General features: G+C 36.1%; 1 protein-coding gene across 2 annotated transcripts in view; it reads left to right on the forward strand.

The window, feature by feature from the left end:
* SCG3 (secretogranin III) overlaps positions 1 to 2,279 on the forward strand; it is a 39,516-nt gene extending 37,237 nt beyond the window's left edge. For both annotated transcript variants that reach the window (XM_031955204.1, XM_031955205.1), the window contains one exon: positions 1,916 to 2,279. In XM_031955204.1, coding sequence (XP_031811064.1) covers positions 1,916 to 2,034 — 119 coding nt within the window. In that variant the 3' untranslated portion in view covers positions 2,035 to 2,279. The remainder of the gene's footprint in view (positions 1 to 1,915) is intronic.
* The last annotated feature ends 12,387 nt before the right edge of the window (positions 2,280 to 14,666 follow it).

Consider the following 14,666-nt stretch of genomic DNA (forward strand, 5'->3'; position numbering starts at 1 on the left):
ACTCTTCATGAATACCCATGGTTTAGCTCGATTATTCATTACTGTGTAAGCCCCACATTTTCCTGGTTATGAAGGGAAGCAAAGCCCGTCTTTTGCCTTACAGGAGTCAGGAAGCCCAGTACTCATGCCCAGCATCTCTCAGGCACCTTCAGGTAGTGTCTGGCAAAATGGTTTGCCTCAATAATCGCTCGTTATGTTATGTTACATAATATATAATAGATAGTTATGTTAAAATAAAAAAGGTCCTGTAGAAGATGACTGGGATTAACTAAACAGATGACTGGACCCAGCTTCAGGAGCTAGGCTCCGATCCTGTTTCTGCTACTTGCTGCAGTGTGACCTTGGACACACAGCTCAGCCTCTCAGAGCTTCAGGTTATTCATTTGCAGAATAGAGTTCATGATAAGAAATTGAAGTCCTGATCTTATCTGATAAACCACCTAAATTTGGGGAGAGCAGAGTCTGATGAATTCAGAGAAAATAAATACATTTTCCCTCTTGGGAAATTCCATGAATCCTATCTCACAGAGTTGCTGTTTACAAAACTTAAAGAATGATGTCACTATGATATGTACTATCATGGTGGAAAATACTGTCGAAATAGGCTAGACAGTACTTGCCTGACAGCTAATAATTCTGTGCCTTCCAGATCTCTAAGGAATAAAGAGACTGCATCTTGATTCTAAAATCAGTATCTCTCCACCCCCATCCCCTCTTATCTCTTTTTCCCTCCACCTCTCCTCTTTTTCCCTTTGTCTTCCTCTCTATCCTCTGTTCTCCCTTCCTCCCTCATTCTTCCTCCTCATCTCCCTCTCTCCCCTCCTTCTCTCTCTTTTTTGCTCACTTATCCTCCCCCTCAATTCCTTTCCTCTTCCACCCTATTCTTCCTTCTTCCCCTTCTCACTACTTCTCTTTTCTTTTCCCTCTCCCTGATATTGTTCCCTCCCTTTCCCTCTCCTTCCCCCTCTCTCCCTCTGAAATATTCCCTTTCTCTCCCTCTCTTCTGGTGATTTTGGAGTTTCATTAGATTTGGTCTAGATAATTGGGGAATTGAAAGAAACTGACTATATCAGGAAAAAAACAAAACAAAACACATGAAGAGCTTATATATAATTCACTTTCTTCTTGACAACAATTCAATTTGGTAAACTTTATTAAGTACTCACTATACAGACAAGGCATGGTATTGAATATTATGGATATAGCATTGAAAAATTACACAATCCCTGCCCTCAAGGAGTTTATATTCTATCTGACAGGATACGACTTATTTGTAGTACTTTATATCTCATATTATCTTCACAACTCTGTGAAGAGAGTGCTATTCTTATCCTCATTTTACTGAAAACTGGGACAGTGAGAGATTAAATGACTTCATGCCCACAGAACCAGATAAGTGGCAGAAGTAGAATTTGAACTTTGTCCCTAGTGAGTCCAAATTCAGCACTCCTTCTACTACATCCTTCTGTCTTTACAATAATAATTTACATTTATATGCCACTCTCCAGTACATGACCTATTTTCAAATATAATATTTTATTTAAGTTTTGTTAAATAAAATATTAACCTGAGAAAGGAAGTGGAAACATCATTTTTTCCATTTTACAGATTGGGAAACTTGCCTTAAAACTAAGTTATTTGCCCTATTTTGCACACACATCTAGTTAAGCCTGGATTCAAGCCCAAATTAATCTGACTCCAGATATAATATTCCTTCCAAATAATGTGCCTATTAATAGCCAGGAACCAAAAAGGAAGCTTTTTGTTTATAAGAGTATTTGTTGCATGTAATTTGTTTTAATCATATCAAGAGAATCCTGTTTCCTAGAACCATCCACTAACCCTTGGAAATAGTTTCATGGTTCTGGTATTCATTATAATGGTTTGCTCATTTTCTGCTAATTTTATTTTCCAGATTATGACCTTTCAAAGATGAAAGATTTCATCAATCAACAAGCTGACATTTATGTGGAGAAAGGCATCCTTGATGAAGAAGAAGCTAAGACTATCAAACGTATTTATAATAGCCTATAGAAAAGACAAGGAATCCAGGAAGGATGCTTAAGTCTCCTAACTGTGGAAATAACTTAGGATAACATGCTATAGCTTCAAGCAACTTCTAGTCCTATGATCTGAGTTCTTTTCATTTAAGGATTAATAGAAAATGCTGAATTCACATTGTAATGAATATTTAAAAGTAATGAAAAGCAGCTCTCTTGTTATAAAAACTTACAGTATGGTAGTATCCCTTGATTCACTAAAAAAAAAAAGTAGCATTTTGGAAAAAATGTGTATAAATTAAAATTTTATATGCTGAATTTTTTCCCTCACTGATATATTATAAAATTAGAGATGTGTTCCTATGGAAAAAAAATCCTCCAATGAACTGAGTTAAACTTTTTTCAAGGAAGAAATTAAAATAGGTTCTCACTCCAGGGCATGATGGATACTATAGTATCCCAATGGCGATATGTCCACTGCAAATTGTAGTTCCCACCAGCAGTTTACTTTGGGATGTTAAAATAAATCTGTTTATTTTTCTTTCAAAGCCTCCTTAACATGACAAGATATCGAGCCATCTGCTTCTCTAGGTGCTATTTTTAACAGCCTCTGAATTAGACCATGAACTAGGCTCTTTGGGCACCAAACCAAAGGGATCTGAAAATTGTATATTTTTGATGGTTCACCTACGATTTTAAGAAATTCATCCCCTAACTTGTAAATTTCATAATAGTGAATTTTGGATCATTAAATTTATTTGGAATAAGGGAGATTTATGTATCTCCCAAGAGACCAAATTAGGTCACTGAGTACACCATAAAAGCAAGAAAAATTCTTAAGCCAAATCAGTAGTTACCTGAATTGGATGTATTCCTAGAGCTAAAAATGTTTCCCAACAAGGTATACCAAAAGGTTCAGGCAATGAGATAGAAATGAATCAGGTGAAAATCATTTGCCTCATTCTGAACCAAAGCTGACAGATCAGCTTCCCTAGAGGAAGGGAAAGTTAATGAGCTGAAAGTCCTTCCAAAGCCTCTTCCTCATTCCCTTTCCATAAACATGCTGCTTAAAATAATTACTCAGAAATGGCCTGAAAACTCCATGAAATGTTATTGAGTTGATGTTCCCATAGTAATCCATGCATTGAAAATTTATTATTCAATGTAAATTAATTAAATGTAAGTGTTTTATATCTGTTTTCATTTAAAAATAAAAATCTACTGCTTTATATATTAACTGTCATTGCTTCAAATGGCTTTGCTGACATTTGTCCCTACACTCCAGTGAAAATTGAATAGCTTAGTCTTTCCCTTCATTTCTCAGTGGAATTCTGCTATTCTCATAAAACAGACTAAATGGGTGATGAGGAGATAGATTGTAAGCTCCTTGAGGGCAGGTACTCTTCATTTTTCTTTTTGTAACTCCAGCAACTACCATAGTAGCATAAGTAGGTGCTTAATAAATGCTTGTTGAATTAAATTGACTGGAATGACAGGTAACCAAGAGAGTGTTCAAGAGAGTATGGGATGCTTCTGATATTCGTTGTCATCCTCCCTCTAAAAGGTACAAAACCCCCAAAATTAAACTCACTAGCTCTTGAAAAGTTGCTCATTTGCCCTCCTTGAATATTTATTCTACTTGTGCTTGCTCATAAAATGCCCCTCAAAAAACCCATCTCAAACCAAAAACACCAAATGTGGCTGCCTTTAGTAGATAGCCAAATGGTTTTCATAACTTCAGAAATAATGTTCATGCCCTATCTTCTCCTACTGGATTTTAAGCTACTTTAGGTCAGAAATGGTTCTATTGCCTCCCTCAGCATATGTGCATTTCACATAGAAACTATATATCGTGGGTACATAGTAGGTATACATACTATATATATGAATTTATTTTAAATATATTTTACCTTTTCCTCTCTCCATCCCTACATAGTTTTCTTATATTATTAGGTCATCTTGATTCTCATATTTGGCAAATATCAATTAATTTCAAATGCCTCACAATTGCATAAATTCCCTACAATTAAAGCCTCAAATTCCCCTGAACATTTAGAAATGTCTTTAGTAATTTAGATAAGAATCACAAAGGGAGATTTATGAATTACATCCTTTCCTTTATCCTACTACATGGATCTACTCCTATCAGCCTCTCCTTCAATCCTATAAACATATCTGAAATCCAATTTTCAATGTATTGGAATGCCCTCAAAAGGAGATCCATCTTCCAAAAAGTTTTCAATCAATTTGTCAAATTGTTCCACCATATTTTCATAGGTTTTTCAGTGTACCCCTTAGCAAGAATGAAAAGTCATCTTACGCCTAAAACCCACAGGATGTAATATTGAAGGATTCAGCTTTGCTTGTATTCATATAGTTACTTTTTAATTTGGACACAATAAAGGAGTATTGGTTCAGTAGTCAGAGGATCTGGGTGAATCCTGCCTCTAATAAGTGGTGGGACAATGAGCAAGCCACTTAACTTCCCTATTTCTGTTTCATTTTCTGGAAAATTATCAAGTTGGATTAGATAGTGTCTGCAGTCCCTTTCAGCTCTAGATTTATGATCCTCCAACTCCTTTCCAGGTTTGTAAAAATATATATGAAGGTTTGGCTCATGATGACAATCTGACACAGTTTTTGAGCCTTCCTATGGGAGGAAGTAGAATGGCTCATGAAGTGAGATGTACTTTGTGTATAGCTAAAAAACATATAGAGTTCTGATAAATGAGACAAAAGTCAAGGCATCCTGCCAGATTCATTTTGTAACTTTGAAAATCATTTAGCATGGTGGGCAGTTTTCAGTCATTTTTCAGTCATATCCTACTCTTTGTGACCCCATTTTGGGTTTTTCTTGCCAAAAATACTAGTTTGCCATTTCCTTCTCCAGCTAATTTTACAGAGGAAGCTGAGGGACAGGGGGTTAATTGTCTTGTTCGGGCTCACACAGCTATTAAGTGTATAAACCAGTTATGAACTCAGGAAAAGGAAGGTTCCTCCTGACTCCAGGTCCTTCAGTGTGTCCCCTATGCCATAGCTGCCTAGAGCACAGTGTTAAGTGCTATCATTTGAAAGTCAATAAAAGAATTCTAGGCCAATGGATATGGGGAGGGATGATGGACAATTGGGGCAGAGTGGGCACTTCGAGAGTTTCAGTAAAAAGATGGTTTCATAAGATGCTGGAACCAAAGATAAATTGCTTGGTGAAATGAAACCATATCCAAAAGCTTTCCCTGCTTGATAGCCCCATGAGAGGGTTATTGAGCTAGTAGAGCCTTTAGGGAAGCTTGGTGACGCAGGGAATGGAGTGCCAGTCCTATAGTCAGGAAGATTCATTCCCAGCCTCAGATACTTACTAGCTGGATGACCCTGGCCAAGTCACTTCACTCTGTTTGCCTTTGTTCCTAATTTGTAAAATGAGCTGGAGAAGGAAATGGTAATCACTCTAATATCTTTGCCCCCAAAAAAACCCAAATGGGGTCATGAAAAGTTGGACATGACTGAATAACAAAAAAATCAGAGCTTTTTAGAATTCAAGCTTACTTACATACCATAATGAGGTACTCAAGTAAGAATGGAGAATATTATAACAAAACAACTTTAAAAAGCATTTACATGAGGTCGCAGTTCTTTTTCTAAAACCATTTTGATTTCATTGTTTTCTTTTCTAATTAGGTCACTGTCTCTTGCCTTCTTTATTTCTGCTCCTATATAACCCTAACTTAGTAAGCCATTCCTCCTGGACAACAGTTTTCAATAATGGCAGATGTATTTGGAGCAACCAATTTAAAATTGTTTATTAAATAAGGAATATATTATTGTCCTATCTATTAAATTTTCCAAAGATACTATATTTTGTACTTACAAAGGGCATTGCTAGGCTAATGATGAATAAATGAGAAAACAAATGTTTATTCATAGAATAACAGAAAAATGGTCCCCCATTATTTTCCTTATCACTTTAACATGTTAAATAAAGAATTTCCTGTTTTTAAGTCATTTATACATTATATTGATTTTTCCTATTTCTGTGTAAAGTTATTAAAAATATTTTCTACCAGAATCAGGGTGCTTTAATTTTGCATGATTTATAAGCAGCATATAAGCCCTATTACATTTGGAAAGCTCTTAACACAGTGCCTGGCACATAAGAGGCACTTAATACTTGTGTCCTTCTTACCTCTCCTACTTCTTCCTTCCCTTCCTTCTTCCTACCTTCTTCCCTTCCCTCCCTAAATTTTATGAACATAGGAAGTGATGAACTTTGAAGCTTTGTCCCAATGTCATTGGTAATTTTGTTCTCAAACCATCACTCAAATAATTCAAATTTTCAGTTGCATACAAAGCAAATATAGTGCATGTTATGTTTCCTCTTTTGTTTCATAATTTTCAGTTGTTCAGTTATTTTTCATTTGTGTCCAACTCTTTGTGACCTCATCTGAAGTTTCCTTGGTAGAGACACTGGAGTGGTTTGCCATTTCCTTCTCCTGCAATTTTTACAGATGAGAGAACTGAGGCAAACAGGGTTAAATGACTTGCCCAGGGTCACCCAACTAACAGGTGTGTGAGGCCAGATTTTAACTCAGGAAAAGGAGTTTTCCTAACTCCCAATCTGGAACTCTATCCGTTGCATCACCTATTTCATAATTGCTAACCTCTATAATTTGTGTTCAGAACTGCAAAATGAGGAAGGAAATGGCTAAACCACTCCAGGAGCTTTGCCAAGAAAACCCTAAAAAGGGATCACAAAGAATAGACATGAATGAACAACAAACAGTAATTGACTCTGTGCTAACTGCGTATTTAGTGTTCATCTATAAGCAAAAAAAAAAAAAAAAAAAAAAGAAACCCAAAAAACAAAAACTACAAAATATTTTTATTTAAAGCTATCTAAAGTGCAAATGAGCTTACTATAAAATATATATTTTGGCTTGAGCAGCACTGTCTAGGATCATGGACGCAATTGAGGGATGCTGTCACACATGCAGAATGAGAAGATACCTTTCAGGTGATCTTATCTAACCCCTTTATTTTATAGATGAGGAAACTAAGGCTCAAAGAGGCAATCTAAGGTCACACAGATATAAATGGCAAAAATTGGGATTGGATTCTGATCTTCAGAATCCAAAATCCAACTCTTTCTCATGCTACCTACAACTCTAAGCAAAGAATCTCCCTGTCATATCCCCTCTCCTTTTCTTAGTTTCTTCCTGACTACATATTGATTTTCTAAGCTTTCAATGATTGCTACCAACTCTTTTCTCTTCCCTAACCCCATCTCCCCACTTCAGTCCATGGAGTTCATTACCCATTAATTCTGGCTTGATTCCTCTGGGCTTCCTGTTTATGTTCTAAGATCTGAAAGTGGACTGGACTATATAATTAAGCTTGAGACCCCATCTTCTTTCCCTAGGCTAGCTTTTTCCTTGATTCTGCCAATTGTCTACAATCCCATCTGCCTCAAGTCCACCCTACGTGAGGTGTCCAGTAAAAGGGACCATCCAAAAGAGGAAGGAGGTGAAATATTGTCACATACAGAATTCAATCACTTCATTATTTTGTTCAAGGGCTAATAAATAATAGTCAAGGAACATAAAATGGCAGGAGAGAGGGGTTAAGAAGAAAGGAGACTGGGAAAAGATGGGAGGAATGAAGAAGAGGAGCCAAAAATGATTTGATCGGTGAGGGGAACTCTGGATGAAAAAACTCCCTCTTCACCTCTTCTACAACAGATAATCCTAAAGATTTGCCTAGATCAATGGGGTCGAACTCAAATAAAAGAAAAGCTCTTAATCCATACATATCAATCCCTGCTGGACTACAAATTAACTTACTTTTTAAATGTACTGTTATCAATTTTATATTTTTACCTATTTTGTTAAACATTTCCCAATTACATTTTAATATGCTTTGAGCCATACTCTGGGGCTGTGTTGAGACTTCTGGCCTAGAACAAGAGTTTAAGTGACTTTACCCATTGTTACATAACTGGTAAAGATCAAAGGGGACACTTGAACCCAGGTCTACCTGGTTCAGAAATAAGCTCTCTTTCCAACATGATATTGCTTCCTCAAAGTAAAGATGAAGAATAATGATGACCTTGGGGTATTATTGACTTAAACACGAAATTTCCGGGAAAATGTTATCTTGATTTTGCTTTTATTATCAACAGGTCACCTAGAAGTATACCTAGAAGAGTTATAGTGGTCTTGTTGTTCCATCACATCCAACTCTCTGTGACCTCATTTAGAGTTTTCTTGGCAAATATATCGAGTTGGTTTGTCACTTCCTTGTCCAGCTCATTTTACAGATGGGAAAACTAATGAATGATTTTTCCAGCATCTAACAGCTATCAAATGTCAGATTTGAACTCAGGTCTCCTAGATTTCAGACCTGATGCTCTATAAACAGAAGATTGTGTTATATAGTGGGAAGAATGCTAGATTTGGAGTCAAAAAACCCCAACTTAACTCTGACATATATAATTTAACTCTGACATATAAGAGTCATGTGACAGGAACAAGACTAGTAACTTCTTTTCAACTTCTCTATGTGAAGTTAAAGTAATTGTAGTAATTGTTTCATGGCGTTGATATGAGGAAAGTGTGTACTGTATGAATGATAGTTCTCATTATGAGTGTGATCAACAACATGGGTGTTCTCTCCTTGGCAACATGATCCACTCATGTCATCTCAGTTAAATTGACCTCCTCTAGGAAATTCATTTCAGTTGAAACAAAAGCAATGGAGATAAGAAAAAGTACATGCAGATACAGTAAAACAATCAGAGCTAGAATGGGTACTATAGCAATTAGAAACTATGGAGAAAAGATCTTATATCTCTGCCTAAAAAAACAACACAACAACAACTAGATATGTTCTGTGTAAATGTGTTTGAAGTGTCTGTTCTAACAAAGGGATATGTTCATTTTGAAAAATTAGATTTAATATTTAACATCTACTGGTCATCCTGCCATCTAGGGGAGGGTGTGTGGGGGGTAAGAGGTGAAAAATTGGAACAAGAGGTTTGGCAATTGTTAATGCTGTAAAGTTACCCATGTATATATCCTGTAAATAAAAGGCTATTAAATTTTAAAAAAAATTAGATTTATATGTGAACTGGAAGACAATGGGACTATTACTAAGAGCAGCAGTGAATGTTTTATTCTCACTCTTTTTGTTATTGTTTGCTTGCATTTTATTCTCTTTCTCATTTTTTTCCTTTTTGATCTGATTTTTCTTGTGCAGCATGATAATTGTAGAAATGTGTATGAAAGATTGGATTACTTTCTAGGGGAAGGGATGGGGTAAAGGGAAGGAGAAAAAATGGAACATAAAATTTTGCAAGGGTGAATGTTTAAAACTATGTATATATTTTGAAAATAAAAATCTTTAAAAAGAAAAAATAGAGATAATTCTAAGAAGTCCAGCTTATAATAGAAATGGAAGATGTTTAAACACAATTGCCAGTCACACCCAGCTGAATGGCTGGGAAGCATAAGAATAGTTCGGTTTGTGACAAGTCACTGTAGATACACATCTTTGACTTTTCCTTCTAAACTTGTCTTCCTTTCCTGAAACCTGAAGGAGAAAATTAATAACTTTGACTGTTGTTTAAATTGCCATCCAAACTTTCCATTAAAAGTCCCAATTCTGCTCTGAAGGTTTCTCCTCTTCATGGCTTCTACAGCTAAATTAATCCTTATGGCTGACAAGGGAAACCCTATGCCCTCTCTGTATATGTATTCTCTTTTTTTTTTCATGGGCTCTCCTTTAGTCTCATCTTAGTCCACAAACCATGTGATATTCCCTTGCCTCAGTAGATAATTAGAAAAATTCCAAATCCCAGAAACCTATCAGAGTTGAAATCATTCTTCTTTACTCTAACAGAGTCTAGAGGTCAGCACTTAAAAAGGGTTGTAAGTTCCTATTGAACCATGGAGAATAAATAGGTGCTCAGCAGAAGCCAAGAGATGACAGCAGCAGCTCCAAGAAGAACCCACAGATGACAGCTCAGTAGAGAACATATCGCAGTAGTTCAAAGCAGCTTTTCAAGGAGGCAACATCCAGCAGCTTTGGAAGCAGAAGGATGTTCCTTCTAGGATGTAGCCCAAAGAGCATGAGTTGTCTAAGTCATTGATTCATTCAAATATTTATTAAACAACTATTAGATGCCACTGAAGATACAAAGACAAGAGCTTAAGGAACTTCAAGGAACTTACATCCCTTTAAGAGAAACAAGTATATTGATAGTCAAATACAAAATATATAACAAACAATTGTGAGTAAAGAGGGCTCGAGCAACTAGATAGTTCAGGACAGGGCTTTGATAGAAAGGGTTCATTGAGACAAGCTTTGAAGGAAGCTAAGACTTCCATCAGGTAAGAGTTAAGTATCTAAGATATTTCAGGCTGGAGCAAAAGACATGGACATGTGAGATAGAATGTTGTATACAGCAAATAGGGCAGTTTGGATGGATTAGAGAATATGTAAAGGTTAGTAATGTGAAACTTGAGCCTGGAATTCTAAGTTGGAGTTATGATTGTGAAGATATTAAATATCAAACTGTAATGGGCTGAGGTTTGAGTTGATGCACTGAGGTCCCAAGTAAGTGAGGCTAAATAGTAATTGGGCTATACTCTATTAATATACATGATTGGATAAAGAATGGCCCCCACCCATTCTCCGTACATGTCCTGATGTGTTGTATAGGAAATGACGATTTTGGTGGGTGGAGGCAGAGAGAGACAGGAAGAGAAGCTGGGAGAGATTGGGCCTGGGTTCCATACTCCTAGCTGCTGGTCATGTGGCTGCTGGTCTAGCTAGCTTCTTGACTCGGCTGCACATATTGCTATTGCCGATTCCCTTCCACCTCTGATCTTTCTTCACTGAGAATAAAAACTGACGATTTTCCCCTAACCTGAATTCCTGACTCCGGCTGATTTTAAAATACGTGATCTTCACATCAAACGATGAAGATTTGTTTTATATTCTAGAAGAAAGAAGTCACTATTTAGCATGTTCTCAATTTGCTTTTCAGAATGGTTCTTAATGGTTCTCAAAGGATGGACCTTAGCACATATTGCTTCAGCTAAGACTGCCAAGAATTGTAGGAAAATTACACTTGCAATGAATGTCTAGGCATATCTCCCTGCTCTCCCATGGTGTGTTCCATTACTCAGCAAAAAAAAAAAAAAAAAAAATAGCACTATTCTCTGAGCAAATAAAATTTTGAGAACCATTAAGTTAGTCAAATTCATAGCTTCACCAATAATGCATTAGTGTGCTTGGGAAACAATGGAATATGAAGAAAAAAGAACAAAAACCCTCAGGGAAATTACTTTAATACATAAAATACAAAGCTGAAATGGAAGTAATTACAACTAAAATGGAAAAAAACTGCAAGAAATTTGTAATTTTAAGTACAAAGGCTCTCTATGTAAAATTTGTAAATGTAGCTTTTGGTATCTCATATCCTATTGATGACAGGAGTTAAAATTTCTCTCTTTAAATGAAATAAGTTATGACCAACAAGAGATAAAGAGCATTATAGACAATAAAATAGATAAGTTTCATGACATTTAATGTTAAAGATTTTATGTAAACAAAACCAATGAAACCAAGATTAGAAGGAAAATAGAAAACTGATAAAAAAAATTTACAGCAAGTTTCTCTGATAATAGCCCTAGTTCAAATGTAGAGAGAACTGAGTCAAATTTATAAGAAACCAAATAATTCCCCAATTATTAAAGGGAGAAAGGTTATAAACAGGCAGTCTTCAGAAGAAAAAAATCAAAGCTATCTATAGACATGAAAAGCTGCTCTCAATCACTATTGATTAGAGAAATGCAAATTAAAGCAACTCTGAGATACTAGCTCATACCTATCAAGTTGGCTAATATGACAGAAAAGGAAAAAGACAAATATGGAAGAGGATGTGGTAAAATTGGGACACTAATGTACTATTGGTAGATTTTCAAATTGATCCTATTCTTCTGGAAAACAATTCGGAACAATGTCCAAAGGGCTAGAAAAACTATGTGTACTTTGCCCCAGCAATATCATTAGTAGGTTTCTATCCCAAAATGATTTCTTAAAAAAGGAAAAGGACCTATCTGTACAAAAATATTTATAGCAACTCTTTTCTGGTGGCAAAGAATTACTCATTTTTTATTATAGCTTTTTATTGATAGAATATATATTCATGGGTAATTTTTCAACATTGACCCTTGCAAACATTTCTGATCCAACTTTTCCCTTCCTTCCCTTCACCCTCTCCCCTAGATGGCAGGCAGTCTCATACATATCAAACATGTTAAAGTATAAAAGAATTACTAATTGAGGGGGATTCCCATCAATTAAGAAATGACTAAACAAGTTATAGCATGTGATTATAATGGAATACTAAGAAATGACAAGCAGGATGCTTCCAAAACAACTCTCAAAGACATACATAAACTGACATGAGCAGTGACATGAACAAAACCAGGAGAACATTGTACACAGCAACAGTAATATTGTACAATAATCAACTGTGAATGATTTAATCATTCTCAGCAATGCAGTGACCTAAGACAATTCCAAAAATAGTACCCACATCCAGAGAAAGAATTAATGGAGTCTGGATGCAGATTGAAGCTTTTAAAATTTCCTTGGGTTTTTTTTTGAGCTATGTTTTCTTTCACAATGTGACTAATATGAAAATAAGTTTGGCATGATTGTACATGTATAACCTACATCAACTTGCTTGTCTTCTCAATGAGGAGGAAGGGAAAGGAGGAAGAAAAATAATTTGGAACTCAAAAAAAATTAAATGTTAAAATTTATTTTTACATGTAATCAGAAAATATTAATAAAGTATTTTTTAAAATAAATACAGTAAGAAAGATTAAGGTACATATTTATTAAAGGTTCATAAGAGTAGTTAATTGTATGTCTGTGTTTGTTTAAATCTTGCTAAATATTAGCATATTAATGTTATATTTTGTTGTTTTAAAAACAGAGAAACTGCAATTGACTAGAAAAATAACTCATATTCTACATGATTTGGTTAACTACACTATGTTGCTGAGCTGCCTGAGTCAGGAAGCCATGTCATAAATAGCATCACCTAAGTTGATGGCACTTTACCTAAATTGAAGGAACAGTGATTAGGAAAAAGTAAATTCCCTCTGAGTGCACAAATCCCAAAGTGGCAGTGCTCACAGCAGTTCAGGTTTGAAAAGAAAGAGAAAGCAAGGGAGAAGGAAACAGTCTGGTAAATAGGAAGACTTGGCATAGGAAGTCTCCCATATAGAAAACGTGTGATGAATGAATGCTGGGTAGCAAGTGAGCAAAACAGAAGCAGAAATATGTTTAGCCAGCCTTGACCTAAAGATGAAGAAAATAGCTCAGAGAATTCCAGTGATGGATTAGTAAAAGTGGAGGAAAAGCTTATAATGGAAAAGAGGGATGGGAAAGAGGACTCCCAACAGATGCTGAACTATAGACTATGCAGAGTATTAAAGGAATATATATTTGCAAAGCTGTAGGGGTGAACTGCTACAAGTAAATTTTGCTTTGATCATTCTGCTTAGAAAGATAGACATGCTCACTATAGTTACCTTCCATAGCAGCAAATTTAGCAGGAACTAAAAAGCATATTTACTCAGTTTCCTTGGCAGTTGTTCCTTTCCTCCCATACTGGATTCAGATACAAGTTCCCAATAATTGCTCCTCTCTCACCTCTGAGCCTCCACGGTGATCATGTTCTTCTCTTTGCCTAGAATACCCTCCTTCATCTCTTTTTAGAGCATTTACAAATGCTCTAAAGCCCAACACATAGCCTATCTCCTCCATCTATCCTTTCTTCTGGGATCCTTCTGATTGATTAAAGACCTCTCAGACCTCACTGACCACTTAGCTATTCTCTAGTGCGTTCCTAGTGTCATATTGCGTATTATGCATACCTGGCTTTCCATCTCCTCCTCTTCCTAGTTGATAACCTAAATGAAGTCAGGGATTGTCTTACCTAAACAATGTATCCTCTCCAGCATGAAGGACAATATTCTGCACCAAACAGTTATTTAACAAGTGTTTATGTGTTGAATGACATGAAATGAATGAATGAATGATAGATTAGCTGTAGTCCCCAGAAAATGAGTTCAGATAGAAAGAAGTCTCTTTCCCTTTCTTGTTTTCTTTTCCCCCTTTTATTCCCTTCTTTTTCTTTCTCCCTCCTTTGTTTCTCTCCACTTTTCATCTTCTGCTCTTCCTGGTTTCACTTCCTAGGAACAAGATGGCCTTCCTAAAATAAGGCTCCTTGCTGCTAACTCAAACCTTGATAGACACCACCTTCCTAACCCTCCTCCCCACTCTGATTGGAGGGCTGGAGAGCAAACACCAAACTCCTCTCAAAGCCTTCCTTTATAAAGGGCATAAACTGGACTCTCATCTTACTCTATTTTGCATCTGCTGCTTTGCTTGATCCCCAGAACAAGATACTTCCTGGAATCTCCCATCCTTCCTTACCTTTTCTCCCACCTCCCTTCCCTGTCTCATTTCTGTGTTAGCTTCCCCTATAGATTATAAGCACCCTAAAGACTTTGTTTTTATTAATTGTATCCTCAGTGGTCAGCACTGTGCCCAGCACATAATAGGCGCTTGATGTTTATTGAAATTTATTAG

The sequence above is a fragment of the Sarcophilus harrisii genome, chromosome 2 (genome assembly GCF_902635505.1).
Source record: "Sarcophilus harrisii chromosome 2, mSarHar1.11, whole genome shotgun sequence".
Classification (NCBI taxonomy): Eukaryota; Metazoa; Chordata; class Mammalia; order Dasyuromorphia; family Dasyuridae; genus Sarcophilus; species Sarcophilus harrisii.